Below are 22,639 nucleotides of genomic sequence, written 5' to 3' on the forward strand. Positions count from 1 at the left end.
CTCCAAAGACTTCTATGTTTGTTCTTGCTAGGGTTAAGGAGGCCGACAGTGACTTGCATCCCAAAAGAGACCTCACTACGAAAATAACACTTCATAAAGAAACCAAATCAACCAGACCCCGTCTCTGTGGCTCTGTTATGAAACACCATTCTGTCCTCATCCGCCTAATCTTGACAATGTGCCTTTAATCTATTCTGAGGCATCTCTTGCCAACTCAACTTGACCTTGCTTTTGGTGCAGAGCACCCCTTAATTGGCAAGGAGGTCTGCCAATTTATTTTCCGTCCTTAGCACATGGGTAAAGCTCACAGTACGTAAGCCCAGAAGGTGAAGCTGAATCTGTTGAAAGACCTGAAGTAGCCTCCAGTGTTTTGAGACTTTTTCCAGCTCCATGCCATAGCTGATTCTCTTGACCAAGTTAATGATTAACTCATAATCAGCTTCAACTATTATATTCTGGAGATTATTCTGCTTCAAGAATTCTAAACAATGCTCAATAGCCATTAATTCTGCCATATTATTAGCGGCTCTTCCCAAATGGCAATGGAAAATAAAAAGGATGCAGCCATTTTCATCCCTTAACACCCCTCCAAAGCCAGCAATACCTGGGTTGCCTTTTGAGGCCCCATCAATGTTGTATTTCAAAAAACCCTACAGGGGGGGATGCCAGTGATCTTGCTTAGTGTCCATTTTCATTACCTTCCTGTCCAAGCCTTGCGGTATGAGCCCCCACATACCCAACTGAAGAAGTATGTGCATTTCAGCTTCTGAAGGTGGATTCTTTGGGGAAGTTCTCACAATAGTACCTATCGTCTCCATAAGTTGTCTTAAGATTTGCTCAAAAATGCGTTGGGAGGAACTTTTTACATTTTTGAAGATTTTGTTGTTCTTTTCTTTCCAAACATTCCATATTATGAAGCTTGGCATTAAAGGCCAAGCTGAGCAAAGAAATTCATAATCAGAGAAGTTTCGTCTCCAGTTATATATGGTGTTGATAATGCTTCATTTGTCCCTGTTTGTCTGTTGGAAAATAGTGGCAAAAGTATTCCATAAACTGGAGGTGAAAATGCATTTATTGAGAAGGTGGTCCATTGTTTCCTCTTGGGCATCACAGAGCTGGCATCTGGAAGGACCCAGAACACCCCTTTTCCGAATGTTTTCCCAAGTCATAATTTTCTTATGATGAACCAGCCACATGAAAAGTTTGATCTTCATCCATCCTTGATGCCTCCATAGGTTTTGCCAAACCCTATCCGGTACATTAGAGTCCAGCTCAAGGAGTATGCATTTTTCCTCCTTAAGATTGAAGGTACCTATTGTTACCCCATCTAACTTGGTTATGCCCCCCTATTACTAAAATTTTCCTTTGGTCCAACATTTTCAAAAGTGCCTCAGATTTTGCTTTCAAGGGGTTGTCATCCTTGTACTCTATATTCTTCTAGGCTTTCCATTTTCTTTCACTATTGGTTTGATCCCAAAATTATTTTACCCTGAAGAAACCTTTGGTATCGGTTTCTTTCTTGAGGTCTAGAAAGTCCTCTCTTAACAGTGTAGGTTCCTGTTGCCATTTATCCTCCCAAAACAGAGCAAGATTTCCCTCTCTTATTTCCCAGAAGCTATTTTTTTGTACTAAGCCTCTATTCTCCTAAGCCTTATTCCAGATGTGTGAGCCTTTTATGATGTCATCCTTATGTGATCATTATCTTACCAAGTTCTAGCATATTTTTCTTTCCAGACACTAGCCCACTGAGCCTTTGGATCTTTTACCCAACGCCACCATAATTTTGCCCCTAAAACTTTGCTTAGTACTTCTGGATTATCCAATCCTAGACCCCCATGGTTTTTAGGGTTGCAAATCTTATCACAGGCTACCAAGGCCCATTTCTTTCTCTGCTCCCCCTTACCCCAAAGAAAGTCTCTTTGAATGGTTCTAAATTGTTGCAAAACTCCTTTTAGAGCTGGAAGCGCTGATAGCATGAAGACGGGGATTGATTGAAGAACAACTTTTGTAAGCACTAACCGACCAACCAAGTTTAAAGATCTAATAGTCCATTTCCTAATTTTATCTTGCATGTTATTAATCACTAGCTCCCAAATGCTCTTGTGCAAAGGCTTATCAGTTAGAGGAACTCCCAAGTGTTTGGAGGGAAGGAAATCCCTTTGAAAGCCCAGAATTTTGGAGATATTTCTCTGAATAGAAATATTGGTATTAAAGAAAAAAATCTTAGATTTTGAGAGATTAACTTCCATACCTATAGCCATGGCAAAGTCCCACGGGATTTGTTTATAAGCTAGAGATTCGTTGACCGTGGGGATTCCCTGCAGCATGGTATCATCAACAAATTGTTGATGGGTCAAAGCCTGTCCAGCCCCAGAAAGATGGAGACCCTTGATGTTGCCAACTTCTTTCACATGTTTGATTGACCGATCTAGTCTTTCCATCATGAGGATAAAGAGAAAGGGAGAGAGAGGATCTCCCTGCCTGAGGCCTCTTGAAGGAGTAAAAGTCTTGGAAGGAGAGCCATTAACCATAATAATACCATTGCAAATGATTAGGTCCAGGGAACTACAAAGTTTGAGGAGCTCAGTGCAATAAGTTCTCAATTATGTTTTCAGATTTTCTCTTGAAACTATTAGCTAAGTGACCATCTTCATCAAGCCACAAGTGGTCGGGGTTAGATTTGTTACTTAACATAATAGCTTGGTTAGTAGCAGTTCAAGCATTAAAGGCCCCTAGCAAAAGGATATTGCCTTCATTCCTAAGGTTGTAGATGTCTTTTTCTAAGGTATTGAAAGGACAAATCTTATCTAGGTCATTTTTCTTCTAGGATGTAAATTTGATAGGGGCGAAATAGAAGATTGCAAGGAAGATCTTATTGGTTGTAGAATTAGAGATCTTGATCCAAATTTATTGATTGAAGGGGTCGATTTTATGAAGTCAGATGTGAGAGGAAACAATGTTCCTAATATAATGGCTATACCACCAAAACCTCCGCTAGAGGATTTCTTATCCCAGGCAAACTAAAGAGAATTCGTCAAGGTGAGGGACCCTAGATTCGTCATGCTCCCAAGTTTGAACTAAAAGAATAAGATCAATATCACCTGGGATCCAACTTAACATAGGACCTTTACACCATGGAAAACCATAGCAGTTCCAGAAGAGGATCTGGAGTGATGTTATTCCCTATTTATCATTCGTGTTTGGGACTCTATCTCTAATAATAGCTTTTCTATTCCTAATGATTTCCCATTTCCCTTCTTTTCTTGCCTCCTTGACCTTTTGTACTTCTTTCCTAAGTTCAACTTGGTCTTCTGGAATGAGGTCTTCATTTATAAAGATTCTCGTTCCTTTTAGGCTTGGGGATTTCCTAAGTATATCTAATTTATGGTCATTACAACTGACCTTGACACGGATTAGTCTATGTTTATGCTCAAGTATCTTTCCTACCCTTATTGCTTCAGTGAGATAAGTTGTTTGAATTTGAGATTTTGTCTTTAATTGTTCTTTAACTAATTCTAATGTGTCTTCATTGTTTTGTTCTTCTATACCAACAATTATAAGGTGTAAGGCTATTTTGTGGTGCTCATGGTCGAGCACAATTAGTTTATTAATTTCTTCTTTTATAGGTTTAATATCTAATTTATTATGTGTGTTATTTTGGTGTAGGGTTGTTTTGTGGCGGTTATGGTCGAGCACAATTAGTTTATTAATTTCTTATTTTATGGTTTTAATATCTAATTTATTTTGTGTGTTATTTAGGGCTAAGTTATTATGTAGATGTTCTTTTGGATTTTTAATCTCATTTTTCAAAGTGTCATTTTCATTAACTATTGCTTGTTTGCTATGTTTGATTTCTTAAATTCTACCTTTCATTCCTTGTCAAGTGAAAGTATTTTATTTTCTAAGAATTTGGGGTTATTGTCAAGCATTATAGTTAATTCTAGTTTAAAATGGCTTTCTAATAATAATAATACATCAAGTACATTAAAATTATAATTTATATAATCTTTTTATTTTAAAAGTTTTAAATATATATATATATATATATATATATATATATATATATATATATATATATATATAATAATTTTGTGATGTATAATTATAGTTTTTATTTGATTAAAATTTTGATTAATTTTTAAAAATATAAATAAATCAAGAATAATAAAATATTTAATTATTTCATTTAAGTGTTAATTTTACCTTAAAAAAATAAAAATAAATCGAAAATAAATTTTTGGAAATCTATATTATAGTTATTAAATTTCAAGCTTTGAGTAACACAAGAAATTTTTAATAATATTGAATCATTTCCACGCTAAAAACAAAATTCAAATAATCTCAATTTTTATTTTTTTTTTTATTTTTTTGGAAAAAAATGACAATTTTTAATGATATTGAATCATTTCCACCCTATAAACAAAATTCGAATAATCTCAATTTTTTTCTTGAACCTCGATATACAACGCTTTTATTTAAAATTCCAATCCTAATTGACCTTTATATGCATTTTTATCGAATATGTAACCTTAAAACGACTAAGTTACTATTGGTAGCGTACTCTGAGCGCTTCTTTTGGGATGACAGCACGAACTTGGCCCGTTATTTGAGGTTATCATTTTGGGGCAGAGATTGAAATACAGGTGTCAAGATTCTAAATTTTTCCAAACCTGCCCTGCTGTGTTCTGCCTTATTATCATTGAGATTCGTACACGTGGTAATTTCGGAAGGACGTTTCTGTAGAGAAGGTACCTAATATCTAATGACACGTGTCCATACCACCTCTGTTACTCATGTCTCGGGCCGGCAGACCGATGCGTGTCAACAACAGACGCTGCCCGGGATTAACTTCAACGGCCCTTCCTGTTCTTTGCTTTTCGTCAATTTCTTTTTCTCGTTACTATAATGAAAGCGCTTTTTGGATTGTAGCAGCCATTTTAAACCCTATTTCGCCATCTGTTGAAGAGAAGCATAGATTTTGGAGTGGTGGGATTTCCGTTTGGGCTTCAACTTAATTTCTTGAAGCTAAAATATGGACGAGCAATCCTCTATCCAACACATGCCGATACAATATTATGGTGCAACGCCTTGTCCCCCTCCGCAGATTCTGCGACCCCTTGCTCATGGAAAATTTCAGCAGCCTCCCAGTTCACCGTATGCTAATGCACCTGCTCTATCTTTAACTGCCAGTTTGAATCAACTGGCGTACCGCCACCGAAAGCCGCAGGAGGAAGTTGAGATTTGCTGGGCCAACCAGATGCAGGGATTCGAACCAGCTATCAGTTTGAGAAATCACAGCCTCCCTCTGGCCAGAATCAAGAAAATAATGAAGTCAGACGAGCATGTGAGGATGATATCTGCAGAAGCCCCGGTGGTTTTTGCCAAGGCGTGCGAGATGTTCATCAGTGAACTTACTCTCAGGGCCTGGAATCACACTGAAGCAACCAAGAGACGGACCCTGCAGAAAAGCGATATAGCTGCGGCAATTAACAGAACTGATATATTCGATTTTCTGATCGATATTCTGCCTAGGGACGAGTTGAAGGAACATCAGGTTATTAAACTTGGAACCCCTATATCTTCTCTCTCAGTTGGAAACAGCAGTTATAATGCTGCTATTGCTAATTCTTTCCATCGTTATTATTCACCCAACCTGCACTCTGTGCCTCATGGAGTTACTGTTGGGGAACCCATGCGCCCCGCTACTTATATGCAGCAGCCACGGTCTCCTGTGGATTATGTGCAGAACCTGTTAGGATCACGGAATTCTGGTTAGGAGCATGGCCTGATCATGTGTTCGTTCATGGCCGCATGCCTTTTTCTCTGTAATTCCGAAATAGCTCTTCGTTTTTCTGCCTCCTGGTCTTAGTTTTCTCTTTCTGTTTCCAAAGAAAGTTATCTAATGTGCTTTTCATGAATTGTATGCGGTACTCGACTCTGCACTGCAAATATATTCTCCTTTTGCAGCAAAGGCGAACATATAAAAACTCTCAAAGTTTTATATTTGTTTCAGTTAGGTTTTCCGTACTATTCCTGTAACTGAATACGCTTGCTATCATATATAAAATATTTTATTGCTTTCACTGAACGACTAGTAGTAATTTTTCTTGTCTTTTTTATTGCTTTTTTCGCTCTTTGTTTCTCTTATGAAATGTATACTAATTTTCTGTAAAAGCAATTATGGAATAACTCTTTTCTTTTGTTTCTGTCTTATAAAAGGCAGAGATGGTTAAAACTATAAAATCTAACCTGAGTTTCTGTCTGATGGATTCAGGGATCTGTTCAAACTATAAAATCTAATTTTAGCAGTCGATCACACTTGGGCTAGCCCTGGTTAGCCATGTATAAGTATTTTAGACTCCAGTTGGCAGGCATGGTGAAGACATCATTGATGTTTTGTTTGGATTATATCTATATGCTTTGCTTAAATTTACTATAGAATTTGAGTGTTTTAAGTTTCTATTTATGATGTATTTATCTGCTCTACATTATTTGTTCATAGTATATGAAAAACAATTTGATTGTTTGGATTTTATCTATATGCTTTGCTTATATTTATTATAGAATTTGAGTGTTTTAAGTTTGTGTTTATGATGTATTTATCTGCTCTACATTATTTGTTTATAACAAAGTACATGAAAAACAGTTTGATTTAATAAAAGTAACTGATTTGCCCAATTGTATATAGAAAGTTGTTATTAAAGAACTTTATTCGCAAATGTATATATGAACTTTAGATGAAAGAAGTTTTGTTCATATTTTCAGTTTTTTAATTGAGAGTTTAGATTGATTCTCAAAGGAATATGGTTAGCATATACTTCTTCTTAATGTTTATCAACTATTCGTGTCATGTGGCTCCCTACCACCCTACCACCAATTTCCTACTCATTTGAGATTATTCCAATTCTAATAAGTTCCTCCATATTAAGATTATTCCAATTCTAATAAGTTCCTCCATGTTAAGATTATTCCAATTCTAGTAAGTTCCTCATTCTTATTTATAACATTCATTTATATATAAGCAAATTTTATTTAGCAAAATGGTCCATTACTTTTAATAAATTAAAAAAATTAGATTTGTGTGGCTCTCCACCCACTAGAGCCACCCACCAATTTCCTAGGGATTTGAGACTATTCCAATTCTAATAAGTTCCTCCATGATAAGTTCCTCGTTATTATTTATAACGTTCATTTATATATAAGAAAATATATAACAAGGTATTTTCTGACAACTTCACTATGGTGCAAATAAATTCCATCCATTCTGATATTAAGATGTCCCTCAACATGTTCGAAGATCATATTGTCTATTCCAATCTTCTGCTCTTGCTAGAAGAATGTGGGCTACAATTCAAATACAAATGTATAGAAGTAGCTCAACTATGAATTTGGTTTGTCATAGGTTTTCAGTATAGGATTAGTGTAGAATTAGGTAAAGTAATTTGTGCTCTGAAATTAATTAGCAATCATTCAATAACAAATTTTTAAATTGCAGGCTGATCTAATAAGTTTTTTCTTTAAAGATCAGTATTGATCTATATTTAGTCACAAATCTAAGAAGTGTTTAGAGTGATATAATTTCTTCTTGTCTACTTTTTTTTTAAATGCAAAGTTTGAAAAAAAATGTTTCCTCCATGTTGAAATTATTCCAATTCTAATAAGTTCCTCAATATTATTTATAACATTAATTTATATATAAGAAAATTTTATTTAGCAAAATGGTCAATTACTTTTAATAAATTTTAAAAATTGTATTTGTGCCACATGGCTCCCATCCACCAATTTCCTAGGGATTTGAGATTATTCCAATTCTAATAAGTTCCTCCATGTTGAGATTATTCCAATTCTAATAAGTTCCTCATTATTATTTATAAAATTCATTTATATATAAGAAAATTTTATTTAGAAAAATGGTCCATTACTTTTAATAAATTTAAAAAACTTTGTCCGGCTTCCCACCCACCAATTTCCTAGGGATTTGAGATTATTCCAATTCTAATAAGTTCCTCCATGATAAGTTACTCATTATTATTTATAACATTAATTTACATATAGTCAAATATATAACAAGGTATTTTCCTACGTCTTCACTATGGTGCAAATAAATTCCATCCATTCTGGGGTTAATATGTCCCTCAACATGTTTGAAGATTATATTTTTTGATCATATTTTCTACCCCAATCTTCTTCTCTTCCTAGAAGAATGTGGGCTACAATTCCAATAGAAATGTATAAAAGTAGCTCAACTATGATTTTGGTTTGTCCAAGGTTTTCAATGTAGGATAAGTGTAGCATTAGGTAAAGTAGCATGAATGAATTTGTGCTCTAAAATTAATTAGCAATCATTCAATAACAAAATTTCAAATTGCAAGTTGATATTATTAGTTTTTCTTTAAATATCAGTATTGATCTATTTTAATCACAAATCTAAGAAGTGTTTAGAGTGATATAATTTCTTCTTCTCTATTTTTTTTTTAAATGCAAAATTTGAAAAAAAAATGTTTCCTCCATGTTGAAATTATTCCAATTCTAATAAGTTCCTCAATATTATTTATAACATTAATTTATGTATAAGAAAAAATTATTTAGCAAAATGGTCCATTACTTTTAATAAATTAAAAAAATAAGATTCATGCCATGTGGCTCTCACCCACCAATTTCCTAGGGATTTGAGATTATTCCAATTCTAATAAGTTCCTCCATGTTTAGATTATAATTCTAATAAGTTTCTCATTATGATTTATAACATTCATTTATATATAAGAAAATTTTATTTAGAAAAATCGTCCATTACTTATAATAAATTAAAAAAATAGATTCAGCTCCCCACCCACCAATTTATTTGAGATTTGAGATTATTCTAATTCTAATAAGTTCCTCCATGAAAAGTTCCTAATTATTATTTATAACATTCATTTATATATAAGAAAATATATAACAAGGTATTTTCCTACGTCTTCATTATGGTGCAAATAAATTCCATCCATTTTGGCATTAATATGTCCCTCAATGTGTTCGAAGATCATATTGTCTACTCCAATCTTCTACTCTTGCTAGAAGAATGTGGGCTACAAGTTGTGAATGCTACGTCTTATTCGATTAATAACAAAGTTTTCCATACCATATATAACAAGGTGTTTTCCTATAATCGTGGCAACAACTTACTTACATGTATGCTTTATCAGTGTTTGACATTCTTATATTTGTACACTACCAAAGGTGTTTGATAATAGCAAATTTAATGTGGACAAACTCTATCAGAAGTTTGGGCATTTGATATTGGATCATGAGGCCGACTTACAGGACCTTGACTCTCGAGAGGAATATTTGTCGCCGTACAAATGAGTACAATGTTTGACCAACTTATGCCACAAATCTCCACGAGATCAATTATATGTCCGCTATAAATTTAGTAATTGAGTGTGGTTTAGATGTTAATGATTTGAAGGAGTGTTCTATGGAAGATTGCTTTAATTTTCAAACAGAAATGTATAAAAGTAGTTCAGCTATGAATTTGGTTTGTCCTAGGTTTTTAATGTAGGATTAGTGTAGAATTTGATAAAGTATCATGAATGAATTTGTGCTCTAAAATTAGTTAGCAATGATTCAATAACCAATTTTCAAATTGCACTATGATCTTATTAGTTTTTTCTGTAAAGATCAATATAGATCTATTTTAATCACAAATCTAAGAAGTGTTTAGAGTGATATAATTTCTTCTTGTGTAATTTTATTAAAATGAAAAATTAAAAAATAAATGTTTTCCCCATGTTGAAATTATTCCAATTCTAATAAGTTCCTCAATATTATTTATAACATTCATTTATATATAAGAAAATTTTATTTAGAAAAATGGTCCATTACTTTTAATAAATTTAAAAAATTAGATTTGTGCCACTCTTTCCCCACCTACCAATTTCTTAGGGATTTGAGATTATTCCAATTCTAATAAGTTCCTCCATGTTGAGATTATTCCAATTCTAATAAGTTTCTCATTATTATTTATAACATTCATTTATATATAAGAAAATTTTATTTAGCAAAATGGTCTATTACTTTTAATAAATTAAAAAAAAAAAAAAATTGTGCCACGTGGTTCGCCACCCACCAATTTTCTAGGGATTTGAGATTATTCCAATTCTAAGAAGTTCCTCCGTGATAAGTTGCTCATTATTATTTATGACATTCATTTATATATCAAAAAATATATAACAAGTTATTTTCATATGTCTTCACTATGGTGCAAATAAATTCCATCCATTATGGCATTAAGATGTCTCTCAATGTGTTCGAAGATCATATTTTCTACTCCAATCTTCTGCTCTTTCTAGAAGAATGTGGCCTACAAGTTGTGAATTCTACGTCTTCTTCGATTAATAACAAAGTTTTCCATACCATATAGAACAAGGTATTTTCCTATAATCATGGTAATAACTTACTTCCCTATATACTGGTCTTTAACAGTATCTGAACATTCATATATTTGTACGTTGCCATAAGTGACTTATAGTGGCAAATTTAACGTGGAAAACATGTATCATAAGTTTTGGCATTTGATATTGGATCACGAGGTTGGCTTACAAGAGCTTGAACCTTGAGAGGAATATGTGTCACCGCACAAATGAGGATTATAAGGTTTGACCAGCTTATGCCAAGAATCTCCACGAGATCAATTATTTGTCCTCTATAAATTTAGTAACTGAGTGTGGCTTAGATGTTAATGATTTGAAGGAGTGTTCCATGGAAGATTTCTTTACTTTTCAAATAAAAATGTATAAAAGTAGCGCAGCTATGAATTTGGTATGGCCTAGGTTTTCAATGTAGGATTAGTGTAGAATTAGGTAAAGTAGCATGGATGAATTTGTGCTCTAAGATTAGTTAGCAATCATTCAATACCAAATTTTCAAATTGCATGGTGATTTTATTAGTTTTTTCTATAAAGATCAATATTGATCTATTTTAATCACAAACCTAAGGAGTGTTTAGAGCGATATAATTTCTTCTTCTTTAATTTCTTTTAAACACAAAATTAAAAAAAAAAATATTTGCATCTCAAAGATAAAATTGACAAAAATATAAATCCCAAACATAAAATAATAACATTAATTGAAATGCTTAAAAATGTCTTAACCATGAAAATCTATTTCTTTTCATTGTACATATTAGTTGACATTGAAATATTTTACTTAATATGGCATTGAAATATTTTACTTATGAAGTACATTGCTTATATTAATAAGTTCCATGCTAAATTCCTCCATTATTAATAAATTATGAAATTTAGAAATTATGGTTAATTTTTTGAAATGTATTTTTATTTTTAAATATTTAAAATGCATTATATTGTAAATTGATTAGAACTAAAATAGATGAAGTAAAAATATAAAATTGGGTTTCTTTTTTGTTTTTTGTTTTTTTTTTTTTACTTTATATCATACATTAAAAAATTGTAAGTTTATAGATTTAAAATTCCATCAATGATGTCTCACATGATAAATTTTTTAAAATTTTAATATATTCAAATGAGATTATAGTAAATGAATTTATGAATTTACAAATGCTTATTTCGTTTCATTTTATTTTATATGAATTTATTTTTGAAAAATTCATTATCTAGTATTTATTTGTTTTTAAGATTTTGCACTATGTTTTGAATTTTTTTTCCATTAAAAAAACTTATAAAATAATAATTTATAGGTTTGTTAATCAAGGCTTCATATCCCTAGGGTATAATATTATTAATAGGGTTTATAATATTAATCTTTAGGTTTAATATAAATCCATTGGGTTTATAATCATGGTCAACCATGATCCAACGTCACATTGTGATAAAGGCTTTTTCAGTATAAAAATCAAACAATGTCACGTTATTACAAGCATTGCCTCAATTTGTCAATCATGGTCAACCATGGTCAATAACCATGGTCACATTGTAGAAATTTTGAATAATAAACACATATTCAATAGAGATTATCCTGATCATGCACTATTGCTGAATACATGCACAATACATAAGCTCCTCTACGTTGAACAACAATTTAGCGGCATTGTTGTGGAGGTAAATCCTCTCTGCGGACAGAGACGATCCCTACTAGCCCAGACCGGGTCTAGCAACAATCACACAATGCTATCACGCAAGTTCCTAATTGAAAATAAAAAGTAGATGGTGAGAACCTACTTGGATTCCAACGCTAGTGTTCATCGAAGAGATATCGCCCTCGTTCCTTTGCCTTGGACGGTCACGATCCCCACGATCTCCGTGATTGGACACCTGCACATGCAAAGAACAACACGAAAACAAGCATAAAATCTAGTAGATGCAATTATATATCAGTTAGAAAAGATATAACTCAACATCAAACATAAGATAATGAGAGTGGAACCATAATGATAGTCATCTATTATTAATAAATAACAAAGAAGAATACAACCATTGTTCTGACGTCAAATCCTCCTTTGGCTGGGTAGTCAGCTACACAAGTCTTGCAAAGCTTGTTGGGATGAGGAACAAGCCTCTCTCTCTTTGGGTGACAAGAATCTCCTTACTTAGATTTGGCCTTATGGGTGCAAAGAAGTATCTTGCAGCTTCAAACTCTTGAACTCCTGGAACTACTGACTATTATAACTAGCTTGCTCAAGGCATAGAGGCAAGCTTTTATAGATAGAGAAGAAAGAGATAGGATCAACCACATTATTCATGGGATTGGCTTTATCACTTGGAAACTTCCATGAAAGGTGGAAAACCACTTTCCCTTCTATGGAGATTCGAAGCCAAACCATCCTAGCTCAACATAGATTCAGTTTGTGAATGGGTTGAAGAGAACCTTCGGGAGCTCGTTGGTTAAAAACTTTACTCAATTCAGTTGGCGCGAGTGCAACTCTGAGACAGAGCGCCAATGGCGCGCCATTTTTAGAGGATTTCCCTCATTGGCGCCGGCAGTGAACTGTGGACCTGCGCTAATGCAAAAAGAGCTGTTTTCATGGGTATTTTGCAGGAGATGTCTTCAGGGCATATGAAGCTCATACTTAGAGGAATATGATGCAAGTGGTTTCAGGTCATGTCACTTCTCACAGGTCCCGGAATGAGTCCTCCACTGTGCGGGTGAGGGGTAACAGGGACGGTGACAAACGGTGACAAATTGCTATGTAACAGATGCCCCCTAAAGCATGAGGCCGGAGAGAGAGAGGGGTGAAATGCTTTACAAGAACATGTGTGACTGAAAACACGGCCGCCGAAGAACCTCCGTAAAGAAGTACAACTGATATCTCAAGTACATGATGTATGTGGTATGGGCGCAGCCATCCATAAGAGAGTATATAATAATCTAGATCCAAGGCATGGACGCAGCGATCTAGAGAGGATTGAAAAGTAGACTCAGGCATGGTTGTAGCCATCCAGTGAATGAGTCATGTAATAATCATAATAAGCCACAAATCGCAGCCTGGATTCCAATAGACAAAATCCAGGGTCTTGCGCTCCATCTCGACCCGAACAGAGTACAAGTTCAAGCATGCGAATGCATGAGTTGAAGTCGAACATGCATGAACATCGTCTGATTACCAGTCAATGATGAAAACTGTTAACATACGCGAGAGGTAACACCAATAATGACAATGGCCCTCAAGGTACTATAGGTACAATCGACGGCATGTGAATCAATGAGCTGGCGTCGAACACCCATAGAATCATTCGATCGGAGGCCAATGATGAAAACCTCTCGTCGAACACGAAGAACCTGCCATTGAGGCATGCAGGCTCCAAGGCACCGAAGGGAGTCTCTAGATCAGCTTCCTGGATAATGAGCTGAAGTCGACAGGAAGTGACCTTGATCAAAGGTGGGCCATGGTGTTTCCCACATCATTGACACAAGACAGAGGAAAGATGTTGTGGTGATTCAAAATTATGTGAGGTATCAGAGGGAGGTTGTAATTCTGCAGAGGTCAACTTCTCTTGAACATATCGGCGGCACGACAACGGACTTGGCAGTATTTGACATCAAATGAGCAGAGGCCATGGTGACAAGGCAATGAGCAGATGAGAGGTCAAATAGGATCACCCAAACCCATGGAGGCTAGTCTAAAACAAGATGAGATTTTCCCACCCAGACACGAATGCAGACTAGTGTCATGTTCAAGAGCGACATACTGCCGACACGACAATGATTATGGGTCCATTTTCCCCACCATTTCTGGCGAGTACCCCAGTTATTTTTAACAAGCTTGACGGGGATAGCATATGCTTGTGAGCGTCATTGCGACGGAATCCGATGTCATTAAGCTTTAACGAGTCTGACAAAAGGAAGAACTCGGCGTCTTTTCCTATTTAGAGAGTCTGAAAAGACAGCAAAAAAGAAAACTCCAGGGGGGTCCTTTTTCGTAAAGTTGTGTCTCCCGAGCCCGAAAAAGTATAATGGAATGCTCAAAAGAACCGCCCGACCATTACGATCGAGGAGTACTTTTCATGAGTAGTGATATCGATCTGAAAAAGTAAAAAAGTGATCAACATCACGTCGTTTCGTAACCATTAACGAACCTGAAACGACAAGGGTCCGACGATCTTTTCGTTTTTACACGGTTGGAAAAGGGTTTAAAGACGACCGCCTCTTATTTATGTTTAACGAGTCAAGAGGGGAAACCCGGCAATCTTTTCATTTTTAGCGAGTCAGAAAAGAGCTGAAAGATGACTCCATAGTGACTTTTTCATGTATTTACCGAGTTCGAAAAAGTATAAAATACAACTCGTTTCACCATCGAAGTTGCAAAAAGGACCTGTCATAGCACCAAAAACAAGCGTAAAATCCATTTTCGACCAAAAATATATTAAAATATTCAAAAAAGAACTTTTTAACCCTAATTACAAGTCAAAAAGTCTATAAATATGGTGAAAATGTAAAAAATGGAATAACTTTTACTTCTTACCTTTTGCATAGTAGTGGTGGTCCATTTGGGGAGCAAACTTCGAGCAGTGATTACCACCAATCCGTGCAACCATTTGATGTTCCGCCAGTTCCAGGTAAGAGGCGCTTCCCTTAGCTCCATTTTCATACTCTTTTTATGCATTTTGTTCTCTAATTGAGCCTCCGCAAGGGGGATTTTAAAATTTAGGGTTGCGCCCCATTGGCGCGGGTATCCGGCACAGGTCTGCGCCAATGGGGTGATTTACCCAAAGGTGCCGCACTATTGGCGCGACTGTTTTAGAAACAGTCGCGCCAACCGCGCGACCTAACTTTTTACTTGAATTTTTTCATCATTTTTGAAATTTGTCCGGTGTGTAAGCCTACCAGGGTTTCATTAATGATTTATTCATCCTTGTGGGTGTAGGAAACAAGCAAAAATGGTGGTGGAATGGAAAGAACGGGAGCATGATGCCGTAGATGCCTTGGCCATAGCGGATGAGGGATGCATGAATGCTTTGAGAGACTGTGGTCTCAAGAAGTTCTTCCTCACCTCTTATCTGCGAGCTCAACCGGAGCTATTACAGTTCATAGTGGATGCTTGGGATGTCGATGACCAAGTATTTCGCTTACGGGATCAGACCTTAGAGCTGGATGTATCTGATGTGTACTTCATTACTGGGCTGTCACGGAGAGGGGCGAGCCCCATTTTGACCGGAAGCAGGCCTTCCGAGGAGAAGATAGGTGAAGTGAAGGCTCGTGTGTGCCCAGAGGCACAATTTGGGAAAAACAGTGCTAAGGTGGATATCGCCACCATCCATGACTTGGCTCTTAGGGTGATACTGTTCACCATCACGCGTGCAGCTGGGGTACAGGCGCCCCATGAGGCAAGCAAGAATCATCTGTTACTAGCGACAGAATGCCTTAGCCCCACCATTTTTGACTGGGCTACAGTGGTGACTACAAATATCAAAAGGCAGCTTACAAAGTGTAAGCGCGGGGAGTGAAACAGTTCGGGTATGGCTCGATTGTGGTGTCGTTCTTCTTGGAACAATTACCCCTCTTCCAGTACCAAGGAGCTGTAGTGGCGGACCCATTGCCGCGAGAGCCTAGGATGGCTCGCTGGGCAGCATTGATGCCCAGAGGAGGAGGGGTCCAGCAGATGTCATGGCGGCCCGAGTTCTTCATATGGCTTTGCCATCAGCTGATCGTGGTAGAGGATTGGCCATACACGGGAACCAACTTCATGGGGGACCCATACCTCCCACTGCCAGAGGGAGAGGAGTGGGAAGAGGAGTTAGGTATGATCTTCTCTTTTGGTGTTTTATGTATTTCCATTTTTTTGTTTGTCAATACATGCATTTTCTGATGACAGTTGTATGTATATGCAGATGTGGGCCCAGAGCGACCAGCCGGCTTGTCTCCTATAGAGCGGAGGGACCAACCTGCAGCTGACCCTTAGGCAAGGGGTGCCGTGGGGGAAGAGCTGGTGCAGAATCTCGAGGGACTTACCCAAGGGATTCCAGGCTACGCTAGATTGGCAGACGTGCCCTTTGCATACCAGAGGCACACAGTGGGGGTACCGACCCACATCCATCGTCTGTTGAGACACTTGGTGCACGCGGTGGCGTGCTATCATGAGCACCACCACGAATAGACTCCTAGGCTTCTTTCATGCATATTTTTTGAGGGACATGTTGTCCAAGGACGTATCAGGATGAACATGTATTATTTTTTGGGTTTTGTAACGCACGCAGTGTAAACATTATGACACACATATATATATATATATACATATGCCTATGGTTTATTATTGTGCTTTTATGTGCTTGCTTGTATGATGTTTTGATTATAAATTACGCAAATGTCTATCTAATACATGATTAGCCAATGCATCAGATAATGTGTTTAATCGTCGTGGGATATGCTGATATGTGATAAAGTCAAAATTCCTTTCTAACAATTTAACACGTAAGTACAACCTTAAAATGTGACGGTCTCTAACGGAATATCGCCCATTGAGCTGATGGATGACAAGTTGAGAGTCTAGGTTAACAAGCAATGTACGAATACCGAGATTAATTGCCTCGGCTAATAATTCAATAACAGCACTATATTCAGCAACATTGTTTGTAGTACAGCCTAAACAGACACCTTGAAGGTCTATCAACTCACCGTGAGGATCGTAGACCACCCATGCCGCAGAGGACAAATTACGAGTGCCGCGGCAGGCACCATCAGCGAAACCAATGTAAGGTGCACCCGACATCTGCACAAGAAGCAAAAAGACACAATAAGGGGGAATCACGTTTTCACACCAAACCAAAAACATGAAAACTCACACACACACACACACACGCATGTATAAATTGAAGCGCACTAAACTTGAGAATAAAGGGATGGGCATGCCCCCCAGCATGGTGTCTCAATTCGAGGTACATGCCCCCCAAGCTTCAGTCTATTGGAAATGGAGTGAAGGTTGACATCACTGTTATTGCACTCGAATGGCATCATATCACCTCGAGATTCGACCTGATTAGCGGGAGGAAGGACCCACGGATCAGAACGCACAGAAATCATGTTAATAGGGGTGAGATTCGGAGGTGGAAGGGGAAAGACACCCATTAGAGCGGGATCCTTAAAGAGTCCAGCTCCCACACTCTCGAATGATTTGGAGGTATGCTCCATGAATGGCACATTACCTTCGAAAGAAGAGGCGAAGAAAGAGAGCTGGTCCACCGTGAAAATCTTCCCTTGATGAGGGAAACGAATGACACGGAAAAGGGATGAAGCCACGGCTCGCATGGCATATGTCCAGCTACGTCCGAGGAGGAGGTTGTAGGTAAGATTAGCGTCGACAACTTCGACCTCCACTTCTACCGTCTTCCCTTCCAAGGAGATGGGCAAGCGTTGGAGGATACCGTAAGGACGGGACTCTCTTCCATCAAAGGCTTCCAACATCGTAGGAGACTGGCTCAATGTTGGAGAACCAATAGCTTTCCAGCAAGCAACAGACATGATGCAAGTTGAGGCACCTTCATCAATGACTGTACGATGAATCGTTTTACCATTGATGATGACCTGTATAAGGAAAGCGATTTGGTGAGGCATTCTAGGCGTATAGCCCTCGAGATCAAAAGAAATCAGATCTGAGTCAGCCGGGTCTATGCCACCGATGGCCGATAGCAAGGAATTCCTCTGGGAGGGGCAGCTCTGGAGGACTTCTAGAGCAGATATAGCAGACGGAGCCTGGGCTAAGTCCTCAACGATGCTATAGTGCTAAGCAGCACGAGCATTCGGGTTGTAAGAAGACTTCCGGAGTACAACTTTTGGAGGGGGTCGGATCGTTGTCTCAGTGCTAGGTCTTTCGATGTGGAGAGGACCAGAACTGGACGAAGGAGCGCTGGAGGGGACCTCTGGCTCTTTCCCGGCATGAGATGGATATTCTTTTGCTCGAGTAGTGACATGGATGGGAATCGTCCCAGCCATGAAGACTTGAGAGCCGAATGAAGAAGAGGGTTGCGATGGATCTGCCACCATTTGAGTTTGCTGTGAAGGGAAAGGTTCTTTAAGCACAGCAGGAGTCCCAGGAGCACCTTTCAATAATCGACTAACCTCGAACCACCTAGGGCAGTCTTTAGTGTAGTAATCCTCATCACAGATAAGACAAGGATACTTAGGTTTACGTTTGGCTCCTTCCTCGGGTGGAGGTTTAGGGGAGTCCTGTTTGGGCTGTTCGGATTTATTCTTGGCTTTCCCTTTCTTTTTCCCTTTCGAGGATTTATCTGCCGTGGTGGACTGAACGGCGTTTACCTCGGAGGTACTTCCAGAATTAGATTGACCCTGAGAAGTGTTTCCATTAGAAGCATTCTGTTTTTGCTTCCCAGGGTTCGTGGATGATTTCTTTGAAGACGCGTTTACAGAGCCAATAACACCGTCAACATATGGTTTTGGTGGAGCTTTGGATGTTCCGGGTCTCGGGGCGTCTGGCAAATAATCATATAAAGTACCTGATTGAGAATATACCAAGTCAAGGTACTGAGCACGCGCGATAGCTTGCTCTTCAGTTACACAAGCTCCCATGGTGATGTCTCGCGCAATTGCAGGGACAAAGGAAGTCGTGAACCAATCGGTCAGGAGCTGATCAGGAATCCAAAATTTGATCAAGCGACGATGCCATCTCCATTCATGTATATGATCAGATATATGCGTGGCCGTGTCCTGTTTGGGAGACGTAAGGAGATGTGTCCCTGTCTCATACCGAATGGGTAACTGAAAATGAGTTAGGAATGCCATAGCCAGCGAGTTGAAATCTTTAAATGTTCCGTGATTCAACTCAATATACCACTTAGCGGCCGAGCCGGTGAGAGTCCTTTGGAAGAGGCGGAGCCGGATGGAGTCATCAAGCCATGAGTTGGATGAGCACCAAAGGTGATAGGTCATGACATGGGCTTGAGGGTCCTCGCCAGCTTTGCCATCAAATTTCGGGCAATCACCGGGTATCTTAGTTGGAACTGGTGGCCAATATGGATTATGAAGAATGGGACCATTCGTCAACTTGGACACATCTGGAAGTTCCAACATCGCTAAGAAAGGCAACTGAGGATTAAAGGACATTTGTGGCTGTGGAAGGGAGGTAGTACCAGGGTTCCAACCAGGTGGTGGTTGCCCCCATGGACTTTGTCCAGATGGGCCTGGCCCATAAGGGTTCTGCCCATAGGGATTTTGCCAATAGGGGTTTTGTCCATAAGGATTCTGTCCATAAGCAGACAGTTAACCCTGGGTCTGCCCCCGAGCACCCCATGGATTAGCAACTTGACCTGCAGGTGCAATGTACTGTTGCTCATAATTCTGGTAAGGAGCGACCTGCATTTGTTGATAATTTTGATAAGGGGTAAACTGAGTTTGCCCCTGGGGTTGCTGGTAGCCATACGTTTGCTGAGCTCCATACTTAGCCTGATAAGAAGGCTGCGCTTGGTAAGAAGGTTGGCGTCGTGGCCCACCTTGCATTTGATAACCAATTTGAGTCTGGGGCCCAGAAGGATGTCCTTGAACAGGTTGAGCTTGGACCATCTGGCTGGAAGGTTGGCCTGGTTGGGTTTGGGACGGACCTGTTTGCCGAGAAGGATGTGCTTGCTGGGTACCAGGTTGTCTTTGTGCAACCAAGGGTTGTCCTTGTGGAACAGATGGTTGAGCGGGCTGAACGGCCAGTTGACCTTGAGGTTGGCCAGCCTATCCAGAAGGATGACTAGGCTGGGCAGTGGGTTGGCCTTGCTGTGCAGAAAGCTGACCCGCTTGCCCAGAAGGATGACTAGGCTGAGCAGTGGGTTGGCCCTGCTGTACGTAAGGCTGCCCCCCTTGCCCAGAAGGATACCCCTGTTGGACTGCCGGTTGACCTTGTGGAATATAAGTTTGTCCAGTTTGTCCAGAGGGATAACCCTGCTGGATACCAGGTTGGCCTTGTTGGATGTAAGGTTGTCCTGGTTGTCCAGACGGGTAACCTTGCTGGGTACCAGGTTGCCCCAGATAACCAGAAGGTTGATTCAGATAAGTAAAAGATGGACCACCAGCGGCCGAAGGTTGTCCCTGATAGGGTTGTCCTTGTGGGCCCCCAGATTGTCCTGGGTAAGACTGGCCATAATATTGCTGCCCTTGGGGGGTTTGCACATAAGATGGCTGGCCTTGGTTAGGCGGTCCTTGAAGCTGTGCAGGCATTGCTTGGCCCCCATGGAAAGTGGTGGCGTTCCAAGCAACGGATAATGGTACCGAAACCTCAACAAAAGGTTGAGTAGGCAAGGGTTGAGAAAGCTGAAGGTATTGACCAGTAGAATCGTAATAAAAGAATGGACCTTGCGCATTCGGATCCTGAACAGCTTGTCCATAGGCATCATATGGCCCCCCTCCTGGGACGGGACCAGAAGAGGGTGGAGCACTTTGTGCAGGGTGAACAACTTTGGGTGAGTGTGCCGGCTGGCCACTACTCACTTGACCGTGAGGGGGACCAGCACCAGTATCCAGAGCTGAAGATGTTGTAACGACACTAACAACCGGAGTTGAATGTGCTACACAAACAGTTGGATTTGTCGGAACTGAAGTGACAGGTGTAGTGTGGACGTGTTAAACAAAAGATCCCGTGGTGGGAGTGATATGGGGATCCCACATAGTCGAAGCAGGGATCCTGGCACTTACTCTATCCCTCAACGACTGGTAGCGTGGGGGGAGCGGAGAAGTAGCTGGGATGGGAGTGTCGATATTCGACAAAACAGGTGTCTCACTCACTCTAGGAGATGTCTCATCCATGTGAGAGGTAGACATTGGAGACGAAACACCAGGGGGGGTAAAAGGAATATCGTCCTCTTCAGGCTCCCAGATGGGGTTCCAATGAATTTCGTAACCTTCGTCGTCCAGAGCGCGAGAGTTGATCGGTTGGATACTCGGGATAACAGGAAGAGTATCACCTACAATCGGTACCTCAGGAGTAGCGGAGGACGGAGACCCTTGATCACTTGGAACGGGAGTTGACGGTTCAGCCAGGATGAAAAACTTCAAACAAAACCTAAGGGAATCTAACGATAAAGGACCCTACTCAAACTAACGCACACAAGATCTAACCAGGTAATGTTTATCGCGGCCAAATGAATTTTAAGACGCAAGGACACAACTTGACCTTTTCATGTTTTAAGAGTCGAGAAAAGGAAAAAAAGGTGACTCTAGTCGCCTTCGAATGTTTTGTGAGCCCGAAGTGACAAACTGCTCAAGTGAACCTTTTCTTTTAAGGAGTCCGAAAAGGATCAAAAGTGACTACTCTGGAGAGACTAGGAAAAAGGTTTACCAAACAACTCCGTAAAACTGCATATACACCTTGGTAGTCATATGAAAACCAAGGACTTCCCGTACGGCAGTCAATCTTCCCGAATGCTGTGTTCGGTGCGTTACGGCTTGTAAGGCGGCAGACACGGCTTCCTGTGGATAAAGGATGATAACCTAGTGGGGTCTCCCCTATATACGCGACGGTACGTGGGAGCTCAAGTCCATGCTAGACCACTATCAAGTCACAAAAGGAGGAATCACCCAATCGTAGTGTGAAACAACAGTGACTAGGTTTAACGACGCCGAAGCACGTCTCTAGCCTAGACCTCTAATTAGTGAGCGTTATGTTCTGATGCGTTTTTAAGTTCATTCAGTTCATTTTATGGTTGATCTTTAGTTAAGTTTCAATTTCCAGGTCCTACCGTATGTAATCTCTCACAATTCCCTAAATGCAAACTATATGCCAAAGAACGTCATTTCGTTCGATGAATACTAACTACGAGAGAGTTGAGAATTTTTCAAACAAAATGACCACAAACAATCAAGAAGCACTCTAATGCAGCTAATGACAAATAAACAAAACTTTTCTTTGTTTTAAATCACTTAATCAATGAAAAGCTTCTAATTTCAATTAACTAATGCAACGCAAAAGAGATTATTCATTTTTCTTTTCAATGGCAAAGTGCACTAAACAAATTTTGAGAGATAATAACACCGAGCAAAAGATCAATTTCACTCAATGAGAACACAATCGAATCCCCAAAACACCAAAACAGTCCTTCAAACCAAGAAGAAAGCACAAAGACCTCTATGAGCTATGTGATCTAAGCCCAAATGAAGCCAAGCGAAACCTAAGTGAAAAAGAAACAAATCACTTGAATAACAAGAAAAAGCTTTGACAACTATTGAGAAAATGCAAAAAGTAATCACAAAGT

General features: G+C 39.0%; 1 protein-coding gene across 1 annotated transcript; it reads left to right on the plus strand.

Annotated features, from left to right (window-relative positions):
• Window positions 1–4,949: 4,949 nt before the first annotated feature.
• Window positions 4,950–6,083, plus strand: LOC149151721 (nuclear transcription factor Y subunit C-6-like). The gene has a single exon (XM_089441463.1). The coding sequence runs from the start codon at window positions 5,033–5,035 to the stop codon at window positions 5,774–5,776; it is 744 nt and encodes a 247-aa protein (XP_089297589.1). The 5' UTR covers window positions 4,950–5,032; the 3' UTR covers window positions 5,777–6,083.
• The last annotated feature ends 16,556 nt before the right edge of the window (window positions 6,084–22,639 follow it).

This window comes from Pinus tabuliformis, chromosome 9, assembly GCF_031772625.1.
Source record: "Pinus tabuliformis cultivar Carrire ecotype Pingquan chromosome 9, CPIR1, whole genome shotgun sequence".
NCBI classification, from domain to species: Eukaryota; Viridiplantae; Streptophyta; class Pinopsida; order Pinales; family Pinaceae; genus Pinus; species Pinus tabuliformis.

Excerpts from the sequence above, each read along its gene's own strand:
- LOC149151721 (XM_089441463.1), top strand. The coding sequence starts at position 5,033 with ATGGACGAGCAATCCTCTATCCAACACATGCCGATACAATATTATGGT.